Source organism: Scomber scombrus, chromosome 10, assembly GCF_963691925.1.
Source record: "Scomber scombrus chromosome 10, fScoSco1.1, whole genome shotgun sequence".
Classification (NCBI taxonomy): Eukaryota; Metazoa; Chordata; class Actinopteri; order Scombriformes; family Scombridae; genus Scomber; species Scomber scombrus.
Window position 1 is genome coordinate 8,533,100 of NC_084979.1, and position 22,571 is coordinate 8,555,670.

Here is a 22,571-nt window from a genome sequence, read left to right on the forward strand (position 1 = left end):
GGAGGAAGAGGAGGAAGACTCAACTAATCAGCTGTTTTATGAATGTCGGTACACATCAGGAGTCTGGAAAAAAAAAATAATGAGGATATTTTGACACTCAAACCAGCCATTCAATTAAACTGGGAGCCAAGGATGTCATACTATACTATAAAAACACAAAACAGAACGATCAGACTTTTTTAAATTTTTTTTATAACATTGCCCTTCATATTTATTCATTTCGCATCCATAAAATCATTTGTTCGTCGTTTGAATTTTTTATGATTCGATTTTGAAAGTATTTAGAGCCTTATCCAACTCATAAATAAGAAATGTGCATAGTTAGTATGCTGAAATCGAATTGTATTGCCTACCGTGGCTGTTATTTTGTATTTGAGCCTTTTTACCGTTTACCAAATTGATCTTATAACCAAACTGAAAGTGAAGTTAAGTCCTTTATGTTTTCTTTATTTCATTATGATGCCTAATTGTTTTATTATTGTAATAAACCTGCTTTTTGAACAGGTTCACATCCTCTCAATCACCTGCATGCACCTACATGAATCATGTAAAAGTAGCTAAAACACTATTTATTGAACCCTCCCACTGACTGCAACATGAATAAATGGTTGTGTCATTGACAGGTAGTTTCTCAAAATTCACATGAATTCTCCAATACTAATTTTCTATGACTTAACTACAATAGTAGGCAACAGTCACAGTGTGTAGTTTTACTAAGTTAAAAACCTTGAGCAGACAGATTTCACTCAATTGTGGACTTCAAAAAACACATTCACAGAGGACAGGAACTGAGTGGAATGTCAATATTTTATTGTTTAAGATGACTCAAACTTTCTTGAAAACACATTTAAGTCCTATCAAAAAATCAACAGTTGGCATATTCAGTGCATGTAGTTAATCACAATAACCTTTCCTAATTGTGAAAGTAGGGGTCAAAATTTAATGGATGGATGTATTTCATGTTCCAAGGCAAGTGGTCTACTTAGTTTATCATTTTATCAAATGTAAAGCAACTTCATACAAGCGCTGACTGAATTCAGAACACATACAGGCCTTTGAGTGATTGTTAAAGTACAAAAAACAACGAAAGACAGAAACTTAACCACTGCATTACAGCCAGCTCCCCTTTGCCCTCAAAACCCAATTACTTGGGTGCCCACATACCCGAACAGAAACCTTGTTTTGTTTTTTTTATAGAGGACTGCAGTCCAAGTCCTTGTGTGAAGACTTGTGAAGACATTCAATTTCAACTCTTCACACCTCAAGTTCAATTATGTAATCTTGTTTCTCCATCCCCGCTGTTTCTCCTCTGCATTTAGTCTGACTTCTCCTTCTCTTTCATGTGCAGGAAAACTATGCTGAAGACAAAGAGTCCTCCCATCATGGAGAAGACACTGGCGTAGTATGGGTAGGCTGAGGGGATGAAGCGCTCGTACTGAGTGTGCTGGAGGGGACGCACCGACACCTGTGGTAAAGAAATATGATTGTAAGGGTTAGCTCGTTCTACAGAGAGTGGTTGTCAAATGCGTTATAAACAAGGAAGTAAAGTAAACTAATGACTGTCCTACTGGTCAGCTTAACTGCAAGTGATGACACAAAACATGGAGAAAAAAAAAGCTGTTGCTATTGTAGCTGTTGTAGTTCAAAGGATATGCAACCAAGACATATCCTACCTACCATTTCCAGTTAAGTAAAAAGAGTAAATAACTCTAAATGATGTATTATTATTATTATTCTTAATTTCTTCTAGTATTATTGTCCCTATATTTTCAGTTGTCTGGAGATTATTTGGGTTGTCCCAACTGAAGCAATTCTGATGAACTGACCTGAGTGGAGGAGTAGAGGTGTGTGTATCCCAGACGGTTGTAGTCCACTTTGAACTGGAAGACTCCGTACACATCAGGCAGCTTGAACTGGACGCTGTATTTACCTCCTGGTAGAAATACAACACAGCATTTAGCATTTGTGACTCATTTATAAGGGTGTCATCACAAAAAAGCACATTTTAGTTGTTGTTGACTGTCGTAAAACCACAGCAGCATACCGTTTTTCTTGAGGTAAGTCCTGACGAAGGGATCAATCCTCACAAACTCAAGCTGAATGTCGTCTCCATCAAAGGGAATCCAGCGGCCTTCAGAAAGCATCTCAATGACAATGCTGTACTCCTGCATGAGACAGAAATATAAGTTAAAAACTATACAGCATGTCATTCAGATAAACGCAAATATCTTCAGGGGGATGATTGTTCTTCTATGTCAGAGACTTTAAACTCACCACAAGGTCGGTGATGGTGTATGCTGCAGGGGGATTGCGCTCTCCCACGGGATGATGGGTAACGGCTCCCACCCTGAGGACTCCAGCCTCTTTGAACACCCAGCCAGACAGAGCCTCAGCCAGCTCCATGTTTCCTGTCTGCTCGTGCCTACCAGAGACCATAAGAAGGACAGGAGTGTTCAACCATAGCAGACTGATAACTTGACAATACTTAATCTTAGTATAGTCCAGTGAGAGTCGTCCACCTCTGATGAACACATTTGAAACCGTTTTTTTAAGAGGCACAGTTTGTAAGATTTAGTGGCATCTAGTGGTGAGGCTGCAGACTGCAACCAGCTGAATCCCTCTCCCCTTACCCTCCCTTTCAAAGCAGATAGGAGAAACTTATAGCGGCTCTGAAGCACGCAAAAAACATAAAAGGGCCCTCCCACGAGCCAGTGTTTGGTTTGTCCATTCTGGGCTACTGTAGAAACATGGCGGTGACACATGGCCGGCTCCTTGGAGGAGGACCCGCTCCCTATGTTCATATAAAGGGCTCATTCTAAACTACCGAAAACACAACAATACTCAGTTTCAGTGTTAGGTGATTAGGCCTGTCACAATAATGACATTATCGACCTATCGTACAATAACATAATTATCGACATCATCATGTCTATATATGGACTTATCCTATGATACATGGACATGACCTTCATCACTTATTTGACCTCAATATTGCCACACTTCACATTAGCAAGAGGAGCATAGCATTAGCTAAGAAGCTATTCATGTCACATTGGCTAAGCAAGTAGTTGCCTTCATTCTTCACTGTGCACGCCCTGAGTGGAGATTGCAGATGCGAGCAGTGCCGATTATATGGAACTAAAGGTAAATAACTCTGTCCTGGCCCATAATGGCAGTCTGTGTTTTTACAGAAGCATAGCAACCACTCTCCAATCCCAACCCCACCCCCATTGCATTATTATGCTTTTATATTATCATTATATCAGTGGTATAAAATGCTCTTCAAATGACAGTAATATTGTTAATCGCGATTATTTCTGGGACAATGTATTGAGTTATCGTGACAGGCCTATAGGTGATGTGTTAGTTTTACGCTAATGAAAACATAATTATGAATGTCCATTTCTGCCAGTAGATCCCCCAGAAATCCTATGCACTGGTCCTTAAAATGATTCTGAAAACTTTCCTCGTTTGTGCAAATTTAGGTTCATTTTAAAATACTGCCAATTACAAAAAACATAACAGCTATCAGAAAAAAATCCCATCCATGACTGCACCAAGAGTCATAACAGTCTTACACAGTACAGTTTAAGTACTCAGATTTTAAATTTGACAACAATCGCTTAAAAGAATTCTCCTCAATTAAGTTTCTCCTCACTCAAGTTCATTTGTAGAATTAACTTGAGAAGTTCAAATGTATGCATAACTGGGGACATTTCTCACCAGTGAGAAGTGTTTTAAAATGCACAAAGCTGCAGGTTTAAGGCAACATACAGTTCATTTTAAACACTGAACTGTAGGGACTTGCAAACACCTGCCGTAAAATGGTTGAGTGGAGTGGAAAAGGAGACTGACGGTAACCAGGATGTCACTTGATGACACTAAGTAATAGGATCCATGAAATTGAAAGAGGAGGCATATGATGGAAAGGTGAGGCCTAATGTTACCTTGGGGAGCCAGGAGTGGCCTTCTGCACAGCTGAGTTGAAGAAGGCATCGCTAAAGAAATCCAGGGAGCCACTGAAAACCACTCTGGCATTGTTTCTGGCCTGCAGACCAGCGATCAGCAGGGTGTTCTTTCCAACAGCATGGGGGTACTGAAGAGAGTAAAAAAAATGGGAGCTATTAGTCAGAAACAAAGTAAAAAGATGTTTGATCTTCTGTAATTCATTTCTAATATAGAGAATATAATGCCATCTATGGATTCTGATGTTCCACCTAGACACTGCATTTCCAAGCTTAGCTACAGATGAGGAACATTAAATAGAATAGCCATCCAGCCCTCCTGTAATTAAATTCCCACTTGCCTATCTTGGCAGAACTTTAGCATATAAAGATACTCCTTATTAAGCTCAGGATATACAGTAGGATGATCTTTATATTGTGTAGATACGGGGTTTTTTCCCACCAATATTACCTGAGAGATGGGTCTGTCAGGGAAAAAGGAGTAGGTGGTTGAAGAGCCAGTGAGGATGTCCAGGACAAGGGGGTTTTCTGGGTCTGCCACCATACTGGAAAAGGGGAGATGTGGCATATTAGTCAAACTTCATATAGTTTGCAGTGAGTGATGCAATGAATCTTCAAATATTACTCAACAGGTGGGACATCATGATTGTCTTTTCCTACAATATCCTGTGAAGTGGGTAGCTGGTAGCTGCTCAAACTATTATTATTATTTAATGTAGTCGTTATTTAAAATGTGTTAATATGGAGGAGTAAAACAGTGAATCAATGTCTTTTCTCGTGCCTCTTGAAGAGACAGTAAAAACATACTGAATGCTTGGGTGAAGTGCATTAAACTTAAAAACCAAGATAAATAATTGTGATCAAATCTAAGCTCAGATTCAGTTCATCATAATTTTTTGGTACAGTGTAATTCTTGTTGCCATTAAATCCTGTCAAGTTGTGCTTACCCAACGCCCTTGAATAAAACGGGTTTGTTGGTGGGCTTGCCGACAATGGTGGGAGCTTTCAGACGGTTCTCTGGGTCAGCAACAATCAGGGTGTGCTGGAAACAAAAAAAGATCACTTGTGTCAGTGCTTAAGACTGGATTTGTCAAACAAACTGAAGTGCCTGCTGTCTGAACACCATTTTGTTTACCTCTCCAGGGTCAGACACATCATAGTTGTGATGGTCAATGACAGCAGTCTTTTCCTCGTCGAACTCGATGCCACACTCGCTACCCAGCTCCCTCAGAGGGTCGCCTGTTCAACAGCAAAAGAGTGTTAATATAGAACATTATTATAGGAATTTTATAGTATAATATTACAGCAAGAGCTTTTGGAAATCAACTGACCAATATCTGAATTGGCAGCAACCAGGACGTTGCCTCCACCATCAATGAAGGATGTGATTGTCTCCACATTTATATTTCCTCCAAAGTCTGCAAATGACCAAAAATAATGACTTTTTATTGACAGTTTCAATAAAAGCCATAATAATCATAATACTTATTAAATATATATGATAATTGATTTTGAATTGGGTTAGGTGTGAAATGTACCTTCAACCGATGGTGAAAAGATGATTAAATGGTCATACAGGAACTGGCCATATTTGATCAGAGATAGGGAGGGGTCATCAGCTGTCTTGAATGTGAGGTCAAAGCCACGATCTGAAAAGGAAAGATACGTTATCAGCAGGACTGAAACAATGGCACACTTGTAATGCATGTTTGCAGTAACTTGAACAAAATGCATCTAACAGGATCATAACATTAAACTCTGCATGCACCAAAATTATTACTTATCAACTATGTAATATCACAGTTTATATTATAATAATTATAATCTCTGTCAGCTAGTATACACATGATCAACTTGTACTGCTCAAGTGGGAATGTTGGGATTCACAACCTTCATAAATTACCCAATGACAAGTCTAATAAGCATAATGGCAAGAAGGTACAGTGTAATAACAAGTGACTTAATATTTTAGGACGCCAATATGAAACACCCTGTTGACAGTGTTGTCTATGTTAAAATATACATTTTAAATATAAAAATTGTATTCTAATTTCCCCTCCATCAAACACATCAGGCATAACTTAATCTTTGGTTGAAAATGTTACCTTAAGTGTAAACAAATAAGAGAAAAATGGTAAGAAATAAAATGTAAACCTAAAGGAACATAAAAATCACATATTTGCAGAGAAGGACTAATGTTTTTTTCATTCCCTTCTTCTTGGAATTCAATGTGTGAAAGCACAGGACTGATATTTATGAATGTCATCAGACAATGATTTACGTTTATTCAGAACAAATCTTATTTCTTTGTATGATGAAAGAGGGAAAAAAAATAAAGTTTGCTATACATTTTGAAGAATTGTGATTAATTTATAATGTTGTGTTTGGCTTTAATGTCCTGTTGAAAGAAGGGTATTTTAGTTTATCATCAGTGTGTTCTTGATTTTTTTTATTCAAAGAGATGGGCTGGTTTGTTTGTGTTCATGTGGCTGTTTTGTGCATGGATGCATGACTGTGTGAGGTGGAACCCAGGAAGAACAACCAATGCTAGTGCTAATGGGGACACTGATAGAGAAAGAAAGAAAGAATAATACTATTTGGCGTACTAGAAGTAAGCCGAACTAAAGAGTGGGTCCGTATCAATTCACTACATTGTAAGTTTCAGTTATAAAGCAGGCGTGACTGCGACATATTGTTTAAAATATATTAACTATCAGAGACCTGAATGAAGTTTGGCACAGCGAACATGCCGAAGCTAAGCTAATGTTAGCAGCCTTTCTTACCGACATAAAGCTCAGTGCAATAAGGCTCCCCGTTTCCTGAAAGCAACCTTTTCCTTTTTCTCACAGCACATGTTCTTAAAGGGTATTTCTAAATGAAACATCTCAAATCCTGCACTGACCTGCCAGACTGCGGAAGAAGATTGAATGGCTGTCTCTGATGTTGAGGTTGTCCAGCAGAACCAGCGTCTTCCCGTCAGCCGAAGCACAATGCACCATGGAGACTAACGATAAACATAAAAGGACAGTGTTGTCCAACAGTCTGAACCTCCTTTGGGTCATCGTTCCGGCCCGTTTGTTTGATGCTGATACAGATCCGGACCGGTTCGTCTGCACGGCTGCTGTCAACGAAGCCATTTTGCTGCAGAAGGCGACGTCAGCGTTAGCAGCTAACTTAACTTTGACCCCGCGATCCAGCCAATCACAAACAGGAACGCGTCGCCCTGGTTGCCATTCCACCAATGGGATAACAGTTTTATTATAACACTGACTCAGAATACCACACATATAACTACATCTCATACATCCATGGTTGGAGTACTCAAATATTGCTCCCATCCGTTTTGCTACTTGTTTGGCTCAATCATTTAAATATAATGAATGTGTAAAACTGTGAATTGTTCCTGCACTTACACATTTCCTTAATTTGTGTGCCAGAATAGCACCTTTCAAAACTTTACCTTATTCTTGGACTTTCATGAGCAATGTAAACATTAAAGAAACAAGTGCCTTACAGTTTTTATCGTTATAAAAAAATAACAGCACAACACAAGACTAGTCAGTTTGTGTGATGATGCTTTATTGATCTGATGATGGCTGCCAGTGGGTCTGAGCAACGTTAGTGACACCTAAGCATATCTAAACATCTTGCAGGTGTTAATTTAAGGAAAAACAATGACATAAAATATTGGTGACATGAAACTATCACACTGCATCATGATTTCCAAAGTGACAAGTTCACTGCAATACAAGAAAAAAAGCTGTCTGGTAACAGAATGAAACGTTAAATTGTTAACAAGTTTTTTCATCATCATCCATATTTGTTTTAAGCTTTTAACAGAGGTGTTAAGACTTTTTTTAGAGGATACATAACAAATATACAAATATAATACATACACAGCATTTACAATATTTACCAGAGCATGAACACATGGCATCCAACACCTGGAAAAAGGAGGTAACAATTTCCCCCAACTCTTAAATCTTTAGTACCCATATACATGTTCATGTAAATAATCTCTGTATCATATTTTTTCCATGAAAATACTTCAATTAAGTACAATAAAATATTTGGACTGTTTAAGGAAAATGTACACATCTTATCAGAGCGAAATGGAAAAATAACAGCTAAATCTTTAAGTTATTTAAGTAAGACAATTGGGATCTACATATTCTATACAAAGGACAATGCACAGTCCTGCATTTCAGTCTAAAAATAAAGAAACTATGCCAAGTAGTATAACCACCTCTGAAAGGATTCACAACAATATAAATCACTGGATGTCACCTTGTTTGCTGGATTAAGAGTACAAAACACATCATTAATGACCAGAACTCATGAAATAGCATTGAAGTGTTGTATGTTATGAATCCAGTAAGGTTTACTTTTAACATGGGATTCTCAAACTCTGAGGCTCATTACATCACATTATTTCTTGCATTTCATCTTTCTGTTTAAGTTAGATAACTGTTATAAACAATATTTCATCTGCTTGTCAAAAGTTTGCCCCACTACCCCTGACTCTCACACTCCATCTCCTCTGTCTTTTCTTCCTCTACCTCTGCTGCAGCATCATCTTTTTCCTCCGCCTGGAGCTCACTATGGCTTTCCACATCTCCATCCTCGTCCCCCTTCTCAGAAATCACCCCTCCTTCCCCTTCCCCTTCCCCTTCCCCTTGTTCTTGCGTCTCCCCCATCTTCCCTCCTTCTGATCCCTCTCCGTCCTGGGCACGGAAGATGAGCTCCCCTTCATGGATGACCTGTTCAGCTGTGGGTTGCCATGTTGCGGCAGTGTCCCCCTCAGCAGTAGTAGCTGTGGTGTACTGGTAGAAGTCTGAATCCGCCTGAAACATGACCAAGGCCTGAGCTGTGTGGATGCGTACATGCTGAGCTAGGGAACTGGCGTCCAAGAATTTATCACCACATGAATCACAGGCATAGAGGATCTGGGTGTTGGGGTCTGGAAACAGAAAAAGTGTTGATAAACTAAGTTAGTCATCCACATTTCTTGTTCCATTTTAAAGTTAGAAATGTCAACACGAAAGGTTCTCAAAACCAATGTGGCTTTCAATAAAACTAAACACAGCAATATGTGATATCATATTTACATTTGGCAACATCTAGCATGTTATCACAGCAACTGCACAGTTCAAAATTCTTATCCTATCAATTTATCCTCAAGATTTCCAAAATTAAAGTTACTTGAAATATTATATTTGTATTTTTTCACATTTTAGCCAACTTACAATAATTTTATATTTCACATTATTTCTGCCTAACATCTCAAAACCATAAAATAGTGGCTTAAAACTTGATAAAGATAATCCATGACAGTGATAAAATATTTTCAAGATTGTTTTCTCGACATCTGTTTCCACAGTCAACAATGGAACCCTGGCTTTTAGGCCAAAATAAATGAGAAGCCTTTAAGGGGCAAATTCCATCTGCTGATGAAGATCATGCAATATCATCAAAAGCTCCAAAACAGCTACTAAATGGACTTTGTGGGGAAATTTGTCCACAACATCGTGTCACTTTTTTTTGTCAAACCTGTTATCATGTTGTAATAAAGTCACACACTAACAACACAAATGTTAATTAAGGTAGCACATTACTTACTGGCAGCAATTCCATTTCAATGTAGAGTTTCATTGTTTTCAGTTGAAAATCAATCATCAAATGTTATTTTACAGAGGGCTTCTGAAGCCCTGTGTCTGTTCAAGCATTTGTTTTCTTTGGGTTAAGTCAGGATTCTTCCAGTGATTTGATTCTATTTCTAGCATCATTGATTAAGTCTGTGTTTACGCAAAAGTTCTTGAATGTTGAAAGGTTGAATGCTTTACTGACACCAAGGACAGGAAATCATGTGTTTTCAGTGAGATATAAAATTATAGTTGTTTTCTATTAAGCATATTGACAGATGACAATAATACTGCTGCACTATTTAAGCAAACAGACTCTGCAATGAGTTCAAATCTAGCATGGTATCCTAAAGCCACACCCACACAGACTTGTACTTTATCTGAAACCATGCCTGATATCCTTTTATGCTCTAAAGTACCATCTCTGAGTCTATTCTTTGTATGGTTTTCTGATGGCCAATTAGATGTTATTCAAATACAAATGTTGGAGTTCATGTGGTGACTTTCTTGCAGTCTTACCTGCTTCTTGCACTTTCTCTACTGCCTTGGTGATTTCAGCTTTCAAAGCCTCAGTCTCGTCTGCAGACACTGAAGCAGCCACTGGCACTACTGTAAACAGACAAATAACAGAAGATCAGTCACTTATCCTTGTTTATCCTGATGTTTCTTTAATCATCCGCAGAGGATGTTATTTGTCAGGGATGCTATTCAATTCCCCTAAAATTAACACCGTCCTGAGGATGCTGTCTAACCTGTGAGCTGAGCTACAGCACTGGCTGCCAGGGCCTCTGTTGCCAGGGTGACGATGTCCTCTGTGGTGACGGTAACTATGTTGATCTCGCTTTCAGAGGTGCATGCCCCGGCACACCCGTCAGCCCCCTCGTCTGAGCTGCCCCCGGCGACCACCAGCCGCTTCATGCCGGCCCTGCCGTGGTGGACGGTCTTGACATGGGAGCGGAGATTGTCCACCCGGTTGAACCCCCGGCCGCATTTATCACACAGGAAAGGTTTCTCCCCTAAGACAACAAGATAGTAAAAGAAGAATGAGCTGCTCATCAGGCAAAAGGAAGTCCCCCCTTTCTCCCCACCCCATCACCCTGAATCCCCATAATTAATTAACTCTAATTTTACCTGTGTGAATGATGATGTGCTTTGACAGATCTCCCACATTGACAAACGCCTTGTTACACATCTGACACTTATGTGGGCGGACGTTGTCGTGATGTCGAATGTGATTGGCCAGTTGACTGGACTGCACAAACCTGTTCAGATAGAAACATAAAGATACAGCACATTACTCATAGGGCTAGTTAACAGACATTAGTCCCCCCCCCCATTGAGAATTGTAATTTGTCTGAATGGACCTTGCAAATCCTTCACTAGTATGAGCTGTAGGTACTTTGAATTTTCTATCAGTGCGTTACATTTTGACAGTGTTGAAATGTCCATGTTGGATAATTTCGAGTTATATTCACTAGGAACAAATGAGTATGAATAATGAGCAGGTTAATCTGTTCTTTTGTGTTCAGCTGACCTTTTACCGCAGCGATCACACACGTAGGGTTTCTCTCCAGTGTGCTGGCGGACGTGAGCGATGAGGGAGCTGGCCTGGGTGAAGGCCTTGCCACAGGTAAGACAGACACAAGGCTTCTCTCCTGTCAAAATATGAATTATTGTTCCATAGTAGGATGTAGATAAAACGTGTGGGGTTTCAGACTGATAAAATGAAGATATGTTACATGCTTTCGCATTTTATAGTGGTTTTATATGAGAGTACCTGTGTGGATGCGTTCATGTCGCTGCAGAGCTCCGGGGTCACTGAAAGCTCTCTGACAGTGCACACAGATGTACGGTTTCTCCCCGCTGTGAACCCTCAAGTGTCGCTTCAGATTTCCTAAAAAATTGACACCAACAGACAAAGGTCAAATGCCTTTAAGCAAAAAAAAACACAAAACAGTCCATTGCTCTAAGACAAAATGCAGACTAACTGAAAGCAGCTGGATTTGCGGTACAATCCAACCAATAAATGCCAATCTTTACTTTATGCCTCTCTTCTGAATTGTAAAAGTAAGTTTAAATATCTGAAAAAGTCGGTATGATGAGTTTATTATACGGTACTTTATATTTCATATAGGGTCTGTACATTTAAAGTTGAAGCTCAGTCTGTGTTCCACATGATTCTGTGCTACATGTCAGTTACTGAGAACAAAGAAACCCCTTGTAAAATCCTTCCAACCACAAAGTCACACAAGTCAGGTAATTGGCTCACATGTAACAGGTTTGTATAAAGAGGAAACTATATCTGTGTAACAGATGTGCTAACAGCATTGGTATCTGCTTACTAACTTTAACTGCAATCATGCGACAACAGTAGGGATTATTTTCATCATCAATTTAATCTGTTGAATAAAAACACAAACCTAGCGATTACTTTTCTCTATATTTATATAGTTTCAGTACTATTGTCTACTAGTAATGAAAAGATTAAAGTATTTTTCTGATTTGTTCTGTGCTTCCTGCTTTGAGAGTGTGAGCTGGTCTCTGCTGTCACACTGTGATCTTAAATAGTCTGAAGGACAAACATGGCACCAGGACAGGTCTTTAATAGGTACAATTACTTTTTGTTAAGAAGTTGAGTGCCCTTCATTATTTTACTAAAAACATCAACCTCAGCAAATGTCTTACAAGTTAAGATCACTATATCAAAGGAGAAGACAAGAAATGTGCCACATACAGTCCTCCTACCTGAAGTGGTAAACTGTTTGCCACATTCCCTGCACTTGAGGGGCCCGTCTGTGATATGGATTTTTAAATGAGCTTTCAGATTTCCTATCTGAAAAAAACACACACAACAATCAGGTCAGAAGTTAACAAATTTGATAGAAAGATACCCGAATATGCCAATATGATCATACGGATATAGATATATATATATAGCATGATGTCTGTTGTATTGTAGTGCAGCGGTTGTTGATGCATGTACGTTTATAAAGGAGTGACACCATTATTTAAACTAAACTAAACTTTGTCTACCTGGTTGAAGCGTTTGTCACAGTGCGGACACTTGTTGCCCTTCTCTGTGTCGTGTGTTTCCAAGTGTCGCATCTTGGCAGTGGGGTCGGAGAAGGCCTTGTCACAGAAGTCGCAGTGGTACGGCTTCTCGCCGCTGTGCACCAGCTGGTGCCGCTTCAGGTTGCCGGACGTGGTGAAGAGCTTGCCGCACACCTCGCAGCTGTACCGTGCTTCACCTGTGTGGCGCTTGCGGTGCAGGTTGAGCAGGCTGATCTGGCGGTAGCTCTTTCCGCAAGTAGAACAGCAGTACGGCTTCAGGGGGCTGCGAGGTGACAAGAGCTCAGTTTAAGACAGAAACTTAGCAGAGCCCGGTCAGTAAAAAGGAGTCGATGTAAACTACACGTCTCTGAATTAAATAATGAATTCACCTGTGTGTTTTCTCATGGGCTTTACAGGCTGCTGGGTCAGAAAAAGCCTTGTTGCAGTCCCGACAGGTGAACGGCTTCTCTCCTGTGTGAATACGCATGTGTCTCTTGAAATTACCAGTGTGGGTGAATTTCTTCCCACAGTCCTGGAAAGAGGATAACATGTCATAAAGCGTGAGCTGACAAACATTATTATGCAAAGATGTATATGCAAATGTAATATATGCTAATTTGCCTTTATGCAAATATGTCTTCGCAGAACAACAAAACAGCTGACTGTGCCTGGAGCTGTTTGGTATTGGCATGATAATGATGACCGGTGCTATTCCACACCTTTCAGCAAAACATGATACAACCACTAAAGTTTTAAATTGTAAATGCATTTGAATTCCTCCACACACACACACACACTGATATTTCTCACCTCACATTTGTGTGTCACGGAGCTGTAAGGCTTCGACTCGGATCGGCTGCTCATACACGCTGACTGAGTTTGCCTCCCGTCCCTCTCGCTGCCCGAATCGACACCATCCCCCTGGTGGCTGCCCTCGTCGTCTTCCTCCACAGCCCCCTCCTCATCATCAGCCTCCCCATCGCTGTGCTCCCTGGAGTCGGCCTCCTCTCCTCCGGCATCCTCTGCCGGCTCCTCCGCCTTCTGCTTAGTCTTTACCCTCGATGTGCCCTCATCCTCAGAGTCATTGTCTATAGGTGCAACAATAGAGAACACATAAAAGGACATGATGCCCATATGTCTTTTTAAATTGCTCAAATTCCTTGATTGATTTGTCTGAAATACTGTTTTTTTTAATATTCTGATTTTCAACACATTTCAGAAGCAGTGGAAAGCTCAACAGATGCAGTAGAACACAGCCTGCTCACCGGGTGGGAAGTTTCGTCGAGGAGGTTTTCTGATTCTTCTCCCCCGAGAGCTCATGTAGGATGAGCTGCCAGCAGATTTGAGAGGCGATTCTGTAAACAAATAGGAAAGACTCCTATTTTAATGGTCAAATAAGCTGTAATGCATCTTGCGGCCTGCCATGATGAGTCAGACTTGAAGACTATGAATGTGTACTTACTGGGCATGTAGTCAGCGTCAGAGGGATCGTCCTGAAATTCAGTTGCATCTTGTGTAGCACTTGCTTCCTCCTTCTTTACAGTTATCTTCTTTTGAGCAGAGAGGGCTGTAGTTTTAGGGGGTCGTCCTCGGCCCAAGTAGGGTCTGGCGGGGTTCGGCTGAGAAGCAGTCTGTTGTGTTTCAGTAGAGACGTCTTCAACATCTTCTTCCAAACTGTCCTTACTTTCTGTGGGCTCGGGATCTTCCGTGGGGATGCTAGAAGAACTCTCCTCTGCTTGTAATGCCACCTCTGACAGGTCTCTCTCCAGTTCCTCCCTCTGCTCTCCTTCACCTGTTTTATCTTCTGATTTGTTCAAAGAAAAGATGGAGAAGACGTTCCTTGTTTTTAGTACAATTACTGCAGTTAAGACTTAAAGAATTAAAATGTTGAATCTCAATCGGTTTGTGTTAATGGCTTGGCAGAAACAGCAATAGATAACAAGAGTAGCTCTGATCAATTCTACACAAAAAGTGGTCAAATTTCTTGTTTCTTTCTAGTGCAGGGTCAGCTACCAACCAGGGAGAGATGGAAACACAGGAAACATCATGCTATGGGAATGGGCAATTCAGGGGAAACACTTGAGGTAGTAAAATTAATCGTAATAAATTATGAGCAACTGATGTTATTAACCTTACCTCCCCCTTTCTACATTAGCGTCAAACAAATGACCTCGTTAAGCATTTGCAAAATTAAGGGCACAGACTATGAAATTAAGGATAAAGTCATTAAAATGTAAAAAGGATTCCTTTATTTTTTATGAAAACTTTTTTTTTTAAAAAGCTATGTGACTCACCGACAGCGAAATCCAGTGTTATGAGGGACGGAGTTGGATTTGCCATTGACTGGTACGCAGAGCAAGCATTTACGATCTCTTGCATTTGCAGAAAGTTCGCAACAGTCAGCACGTCTTCTACGTTCTGAGGACTTAAAGTCAGCTTGGCTGTGTACATAAACTCCAGGACCTGACCCAAACCTGCAATGACAATCAGCAATACAATAGTTGCTGCATTTACTATAACTGAGGTAAAGCATTGTGATGCAACATGAACTAAAATGAATCAATTAAACACATGATTTGAAAGTATGTAATTTGAGTCCACAGCCTGACTGGAACCCACCTGCTGCATTGCTGATGTCCAGATGCACCACATCTTTCTGGTCTAGGAAGAGGGTGCGGAAGTAAACACTGCAGGCCGCCAGCACAGCTTTGTGGGCCTTGAAGTCCACCCCGTCCACGACAAATGTGCAGTCACATAGCAGGCCCTGCTTGCGCTGGCGGTTAAGCTGCTCCAGAACCTTCCCACTGTGCCACGGGAACTCCATCGTGTTGAAGGCTTCCTGATGGCCGAGGAGGCTGGCGGGCTGGTACTGGCTGTGTGCACTGCTGACGAGAAAAAGTCACATGTTCCAGTTTGGAAAAGGTCAGCAGGCTGATAAATGAAGACTTTAAGCGAAAATATTGCATCAGCCCTCAAGAAACATATGGAACAAACTACAGCATTATTTAAGTTACAACAGTAACACATTTCTCACAATTCCAATTGCATAGTGACTGGTAAAACCTATCTAACCCCTTTTTAAAAAGTCTAAGGAAACTGACAAATTGAAGGAAATACCATCATAAGGTGTCACCAGATCAGCTTCAATTCACCTTGGCATTGATTCTACAAGTCTACTGGAGGGATGAACATCATTCTTCCAAAAGATATTTCCTCATTTGTTGTTTTGATGATGGTGATAGAGAGCGCTGCCTAACATGTCTGTCCAAAATCTGTCATAGGTGTTCAGTTGGGTTGAGTTCTGGTGACTATGAAGGTCATAGCATCTGATTCATATCATTTTCATCCTCATCAAATCATTCAGTGACCCCTTGTTTCCTTTTGGATGGGGACATTGTCATCCTGGAGGAGACCACTCCCATCAGGATAGCAATGTTTAATCTTAGGTTAAAGGTGATCATTAAAAACAACTTTGTACACAAACCATGGCAGCAAGAATAACATAGCCTCCCGATCCCATCACTGTAGGGGTCAAGCATTCAGACCATTACTGTCTTTTCCATTAATTTGTCACTTGTCTGTACTTATTTGCATTTAAAGGACAGCACTAAGTCTGAACCTATTATGGATTATGTGAATACATTTCACAATTTAAACCATATATAAACGCACACTGACATTTGTCTTGCGTTCCTGCTTTGTGGCACTTTAAAACTCCAATTACATCATGGGATGTAAGAAAATGTGTTTGTGCTGTATGATTGGTTTACAGTGGTGTCTGCACTGATGGGTGGATACCATAGACTGTATATAAAAAGGTGGATACACTGTAAGGCTATTATTCCCACATGTCACCAACAGCAAACATCGGAAATGTCAACCTAAATATGTGTCTAACAACGGCAAAACGTAGCTACAATAACGTTACGTAACGTGTTGGGAAATAATAATACTAAAACTACGCCAGTGGCAAAATGAAATAAAGCTCCTGCTAACGTACTGATGGTCACGCTACTACAAAAACAAAATACTGAATTTTTAAACATTGGACAAAATGTTTTTATATAACTGTAACTTTATTTCTCTGAAACTTTTGACAGCTTGGTTTGACAGTGCTATACATCGATTCCAATGCCTCCATCCTTGCGGCTTTGTTATCCGGGATTAATTTAGCGTGCCTTAACATGCATGTTGTGCAGGAATAAGATGGCGGGCCGACAGCTCGGGCCTCTCTCTATCTGTTGTTGTTTTCACAGAAAGCTCTCTCTCTTCACTCGGCCGAGGCGCCATTTTTACAGAAACCAGCAGCTGAATTACCTCCTTATTATCGTTCCTCACTCCGGGTTCAAACAGCCGGACCAGGCGCTGTTACGGACTTTTTGGCTCAGTTAGGAAAAATAAACCCAATCGAGTTTTTCGGTGATCGATCCGTTCCTGCCCTGCTCTCCCTTGGCCGCCATCTTCCTCTCTCTGATCGATTGATACGGACCAGCCGGATGTGTCACAGGAGGAGCACGCGCACTGTGAACACTTGCGGTGTTGATGATAACCGCGTGGCGGTGCTCGAGCTCTGCTACGTGACATTGGCAACAATACAGTTAATAGCCTCTTTCTTATCACTTTATATGCATCGCTTACAACATGTGTGACATTGATATAATAACAGAAAGCAATTAGGCATCATAATGAAATAAAGATAACATAAAGGACACAACTCACTTTCAGTTTGTTGATACAGTCACCATGGTAACAGGACAAAGGCTCAAAGTGATAGAAAAATACCCTCATAGAAATGTAGCTAATAAAATCTGATTTCTCTCTTTCAGAAAAATCTTGGAGGATAACTGTATGTGCATATTTCTTATTGTTTATAAATACTTTATAAATTCACCCATGAAGTTCAAACCAGAACTTTTTTGTTTTCATGTAGCCTTCTAACATCCTTGGCTTCCACCTTAATTGAATGGTTGGTCCTATGTTTTTTATCCTCAGACTCCTGATGTGTGCTGAAATTCATTAAAAGAGTTGTTTAGTTGTGCCTGCTCCATTTTTACAAATTGAAGACAAATGTGTTGGTGGGATACATATTATGCACAGTTTTGTACTATTGTACTGTTTTCAATTAGTTGGGGATTACAAATGTATAAAGTTCTTGCAGATGTGAAACTACAACCACCACCAGCAACACATAAAATGTTATTTGGGGCTTTTATCAAACCAGTTTATTTACAGGTGTGTTTGTGTTACTGTGTCGAATAAAACACATTTTTGTATCCATCTCTTTAAGCTTACTTAATCCCACATTTGTATCGTTCATCCTCAGGGAAAAGCACACCGCAATACAAAGGCCACAGCATGGAGTGAATTATCTGGCTTCTAAATGATTGTGTCTGAATAGCACTTGTGAAATTCTTTTCTTTTTCTTTTCTTTTCTCATGAAAGCAGCACAGATGCATCATAAATGCCTCCAAAGAATTCTGAAAAGGAGCACCTTCTATCTTTTGTTCAGTGAATGAATGCTACTCTGTTTCGTATTGATTTTGAGAGTAGTTTGCCTTGTTGTGTTCAGTGCTTATTCACCTTCAGGCCTCCATTTGTCTTAATTTGAACTTTATCAGGATATGTCGGGATTGTTGTCAGGGCCAATCGTACTTGCAAATATATATTCTGTTGAGCATGTCAAACGTGAGTCTGTGCACCACAAGTCCATGTGCTCCTCAATTCAATATCCTGCTTCAAGATCTAACATAGGACATTGCACGGTGTCCTAAAATATCAATTTATTATACCCGGCCTGAATGCCAGATGAGGAATTCCTATCTTTTTTTTTTTCACCATAGAAAAAATTGTAAATCCAAACATTGATTTCCGATCCTTCAGTTAATATTTCCACTGTCACATTTTTTTATGCAGCTCTCAAACCTCAAACTCCAAGCCCAGTACTTTTAATAAATACAGCTTGTTGTGCCAAACATCAATCAAAAGAGCAGGATGTTTATTGTCAAAGCTGGAGAATTTTATTCACACAAATAATAATATACAATAAATTATTTTTAATGAGAAACCATCAATTTCAGGGGGGCATTAGCCTACGTTTCAGAATAGTGTTAGAGGACAGAAGTGAAATAGTGAACTGATCCATTACCTAACTACTGTGTGTGTGTGTGTGTGTGTGTGTGTGTGTGTGTGTGTGTGTGTGTGTGTGTGTGTGTGTGTGTGTGTGTGTGTGTGTAACCTTGTGCGAATGCTATACATGTACGAGCCATTGGTATATGCAGGAGATATTACTGCTGTATATGGTGAATCAACTCAGAATATAAATGAACAGCATCAGGCATTCAGCCATGAAGTGAGGATGTGGCATCTTTTATAAAGTACAGAGTCGACTCTCAGAGTATTTCATGTAGAATGACATCAGTGAGGACAGGAAATAGAGGAAGTGGCATTAAAAAAACACAAGAAAAGGGGTTTGTGATGAGACAGTTGATCCCTCTCTAGATCTTGATCTCGGTGCGAAAGGTCTGTGCATGCTCATGTTTGGCTGGATGTCGCCGTGCCCGGACTGTTAGAGTCCCCTCAGCGCCCAATGAGGATGTCACCGAGGTGGGGTCCACATCCTCAGGTAGTTGGCACTTGTGGGTGAATGTATTCATCACCGAACCATCCTGGGCCAACTGTTCAAAGAAAGAATATTAGAAATAACTTGATATATTGTGAATTGAAATAAATGCTTTGATGAGTGGTTCTTCTGCTCACATTTAGACATCCATTAAGGCCACAGAATTCTATCATGGAAAGACTATCATGGAAAGATGTTACTATTCCAAATCAAAAGGAAGGCTGCCCACCTTTTCTGCATGAACTTCAATCTGGTTGTTGGATGTGGTGACGATGACATCCTCAGGCGAGAAGTCTTGGACATCAACTGTGAACTGGTAAGAATCCCCAAGAGTCTTGATATTTCCAGCTCCACCTGAAAAGCACCACAAGATAAAAGAGGCAGTAGATCAGAGGAGGAAATAGGAGTTTATACATGCAGATGGCATTCATGAGGAAGCAGGTCAGAATAAAGTGTGACTTAAAATAGTGCAACATGTTATATTATTTTTTGCTTGTTTTCATTCCTGTATTCCATGCCAACACTTAACCATCCTGTTGAATGATGTAGGTTCCAAGCTGAAATAAAATATTATTCATGCTCATTATTTTCTCATTTGCTGTGTGTTCCCACAGAATGGCCATAAACATACCAGCAGGCCAAGCTGGCCCAGATCTGTGTATTTACTGGGAACCCAATTTTACTTTTAGCCTGCTGTTAGTTACCCACAGTTTTATTATTATCCACCTCTTTGAAAACATGAGAAATGTGGTTCTTGTATGTATTCATATTTCAAGTTTATCCACCAACCATTTTGCCCAAAGACATTTGAACATTTCATATCCATAACCATGAAGTCTGTGTTACTGTCTGTGCTGGTCTGTTGAGCATAAAGTCTCTTTTTAAGCATGAACAGATCTGGACAAACATGGAAACCAACTAAAAAAATTTAAAAAAAGCAATGTCTGCCTTCAGCTTCTACATTGAACAGCCGTGTTTAAACAACAGAAGTAAAGTTGGTGGCATATTGATGACCATGTTTATTTTTTGATATAAATATACATAGTTGGCTGTATATTGTATACAGTATTGTAGAAAGTCATGTTAAGTTATTCATCATTTGTGTCCACCATGATGAATGTAAGGCCACTGTTGTATGCTGAGTGTAAGGTTTTTGTTTTTCTGGTCCCACTCCTTTAATACATTTATCTCTTTGAGCGATGAGCTGGAAGAGGCAAAAAGCTTCATAGAACTGAGGAGCACTGCACAGCTGGGTGATAATTCTTTGTGGATTTGTCACTACAAATGACACCTTTTGCATTACACATAGTCATTTGATCAAAATAAGGATTAGCACAGCTTTAATTAACTGTGGAGAATCAAGGTCATGGCAGTGGTAGGCAGTAACAGGATACAGTGGAGAAACAAGACTAATATTTTAATGCAGTCTGTTACAATGTCTGGTCAGTGACGCTGTCTGTTGAAGTGAGTCTGAGCTCAGTGAGGAAGTACGTGGCAACATGACCTCACGAGCACGCCACCGAACTGGAAATGAGTGTGTGAGTCAGATTAGCTCTTACTTAACATATGCAGGGTAGATTGGTTATGTGACATCATTCCAACTGTGTGTGTTTGTGTCTGAATATGTGTGTGTGTGTGTGTGTGTGTGTGTGTGTGTGTGTGTGTGTGTGTGTGTGTGTGTGTGTGTGTGTGTGTACAATAGTCACTGGGCAACCATCTGGTCATTCCTTATGCAGGCGTCATCCTAGATACTCAGAGTGTGAAGTCACAGTGCTGGCAGTGAGTCCAGCATTCCCCGCCTTGTGAGTGTGTTTCTGTGTGTGTGTGTGTGCGTGTGTGTGTGTGTGTGTGTGTGTGTGTGTGTGTGTGTGTGTGTGTGTGTGTGTGACTTGCTTTCCCTTTAGCTGCACACACCCTTAGGCTCATGTGCTGCACCTATGGATGCCTGTGATGGCTCCAAAACAATTCTCTTCTACGAATGACACATGGAGCACTTGAACTCTGAGTCCATTTAAAGATCAAAAGTCACACATTCACACGTCTGTGTACACCAACAGTGAACCGACACTGAACAATTCACACCAGCTCCACACATTACTTAGCTGGAAGATGCCAGCCACTGTAAAATGAAATGTCTGCTGTGTCTGAATGTATATTTAAAAGAAATACATAAATGCTTGAAAAAATTGGCTCTGTTGGCTTATTTTACACTTCCTGCACTCCATCAAACAGCACCATGACTACACTTGTGTTTACTGTGGAAGCATTTGTCCAAACACATCAACCACTCCAGAGTCCTTCTGCCTTTTAAACTCAGTCCTGCCTGCCTGTCCCTCCTCTGAACTGTCACCTTGGACATGTTTAGCCACCAATTTATGGAGAAAAACATCACACTATAAGCAAATAGCTTCCAAGCAGATATATAAATGTATTTCACAGTCAAAGCTGTCACTTTGACCTGCTGTTACTATCCGTTTTATCACTTCTCTATAAACAACATCAGTTATAGAATTGCTTCCAACTTACTGGAAAAGCCCAAGGCGTTGCTCCCAGGCCTCATGAAGGAGCCAAAGTCCTCAGTGAACAGTCCCCGGCTCTTCTCCATGTGTGGGTTACCAGAGGAAGAGGACGAAGATGAAGTTTGATGGAAACTACGCTCCGATCGATAGGCAGAAGAGTTGGTCGCACTCATGGATGGCTGAGAGTGCTGGAGAAGGCAGAGGAGGAGAGTAATGGAAGAGAAGGAGGGAGGCGGAGAGAATCGTTTCTTCTCGCGGCTCTGGGAGGCTCCCAGTGGCTTAAATGTAAAAAAACAAAACACACAGCTCTTCTTTCCTGCTTTTTTTTTCTTTCTATTTAGTTATTACTTGTTTGAGATGGATGAGATCACCTATCCACACTTTTTCCCACTGTCATGCAGCCACTCATCCAGGGCCTTTATATACTGTATGACCCTGTGCATGATTGGGAGGTGTGCACACGTGTCACAGCTCATTGGGAAAGGGTAATAGTGGTCTATATTTATCATGAGACGCACAGACCGACTGAGAGAAGGGTCTGTGGTTGGAAAAGTTCTGGGCATTGAAGGGCCTGAAGTCAAGAGTGGAGGGGAGAGGGGGATTTGATAGAGAGAGGTAGAGAAAGAACAGGGTGAGAGGGAGGCAACAGTTGTCATTCCAGACACGCCATCCCTGAAATAGCTTCCCTCTCCTCTCTTTAATTTTCCCATGCGCTCCATCAATTCACTCCTTTCTTAATATTCAGCGCCATGCTTTTGTCCTGAAATTGGATCTT

General features: G+C 40.5%; 3 protein-coding genes across 3 annotated transcripts; all 3 read right to left on the reverse strand.

Annotated features, from left to right (window-relative positions):
• Positions 1 to 789: 789 nt before the first annotated feature.
• Positions 790 to 7,121, reverse strand: ddost (dolichyl-diphosphooligosaccharide--protein glycosyltransferase subunit (non-catalytic)). Its single transcript, XM_062427535.1, has 11 exons — positions 6,868 to 7,121; positions 5,504 to 5,614; positions 5,297 to 5,383; positions 5,101 to 5,204; positions 4,913 to 5,007; positions 4,417 to 4,510; positions 3,948 to 4,096; positions 2,275 to 2,422; positions 2,045 to 2,165; positions 1,827 to 1,933; positions 790 to 1,465 (listed from the first exon to the last, which is right to left on the reverse strand). Exons 1-11 carry the CDS (start codon positions 7,100 to 7,102, stop codon positions 1,316 to 1,318), a joined length of 1,401 nt encoding a protein of 466 aa, XP_062283519.1. The 5' UTR covers positions 7,103 to 7,121; the 3' UTR covers positions 790 to 1,315.
• Positions 7,122 to 8,476: 1,355 nt separating this feature from the next.
• zbtb17 (zinc finger and BTB domain containing 17) lies at positions 8,477 to 17,950 on the reverse strand. Its single transcript, XM_062426610.1, has 15 exons — positions 16,976 to 17,950; positions 15,278 to 15,540; positions 14,953 to 15,132; positions 14,121 to 14,462; positions 13,924 to 14,013; positions 13,469 to 13,746; positions 13,048 to 13,190; positions 12,641 to 12,941; positions 12,353 to 12,440; positions 11,385 to 11,501; positions 11,142 to 11,262; positions 10,739 to 10,869; positions 10,360 to 10,623; positions 10,127 to 10,216; positions 8,477 to 8,925 (listed from the first exon to the last, which is right to left on the reverse strand). The coding sequence occupies exons 2-15, from the start codon at positions 15,480 to 15,482 to the stop codon at positions 8,477 to 8,479; spliced, it is 2,799 nt and encodes a 932-aa protein (XP_062282594.1). The 5' UTR covers positions 15,483 to 15,540; positions 16,976 to 17,950.
• A 702-nt stretch (positions 17,951 to 18,652) lies between these two features.
• Positions 18,653 to 22,161, reverse strand: hspb7 (heat shock protein family, member 7 (cardiovascular)). The gene is made up of 3 exons (XM_062427530.1): positions 21,804 to 22,161; positions 19,507 to 19,631; positions 18,653 to 19,332 (listed from the first exon to the last, which is right to left on the reverse strand). Exons 1-3 carry the CDS (start codon positions 21,967 to 21,969, stop codon positions 19,153 to 19,155), a joined length of 471 nt encoding a protein of 156 aa, XP_062283514.1. The 5' UTR covers positions 21,970 to 22,161; the 3' UTR covers positions 18,653 to 19,152.
• Between the last annotated feature and the right edge of the window lie 410 nt (positions 22,162 to 22,571).

Coding starts and splice junctions, on each gene's coding strand:
- hspb7 (XM_062427530.1), bottom strand. CDS start 21,969: ATGAGTGCGACCAACTCTTCTGCCTATCGATCGGAGCGTAGTTTCCAT. Junction 19,632..21,803: donor CAACGCCTTGGGCTTTTCCA/GTAAGTTGGAAG, acceptor GGTGCTTTTCAG/GTGGAGCTGGAAATATCAAG. Junction 19,333..19,506: donor TTGAAGTTCATGCAGAAAAG/GTGGGCAGCCTT, acceptor TTCTTTGAACAG/TTGGCCCAGGATGGTTCGGT.
- ddost (XM_062427535.1), bottom strand. CDS start 7,102: ATGGCTTCGTTGACAGCAGCCGTGCAGACGAACCGGTCCGGATCTGTA. Junction 5,384..5,503: donor CTTTTCACCATCGGTTGAAG/GTACATTTCACA, acceptor GGTCATTTGCAG/ACTTTGGAGGAAATATAAAT. Junction 2,423..3,947: donor GCCACTCCTGGCTCCCCAAG/GTAACATTAGGC, acceptor GGTCTCTGGTAG/GCACGAGCAGACAGGAAACA.
- zbtb17 (XM_062426610.1), bottom strand. CDS start 15,482: ATGGAGTTCCCGTGGCACAGTGGGAAGGTTCTGGAGCAGCTTAACCGC. Junction 14,463..14,952: donor AACACTGGATTTCGCTGTCG/GTGAGTCACATA, acceptor TGAACAAATCAG/AAGATAAAACAGGTGAAGGA. Junction 10,870..11,141: donor TGTGATCGCTGCGGTAAAAG/GTCAGCTGAACA, acceptor CTATCTGAACAG/GTTTGTGCAGTCCAGTCAAC.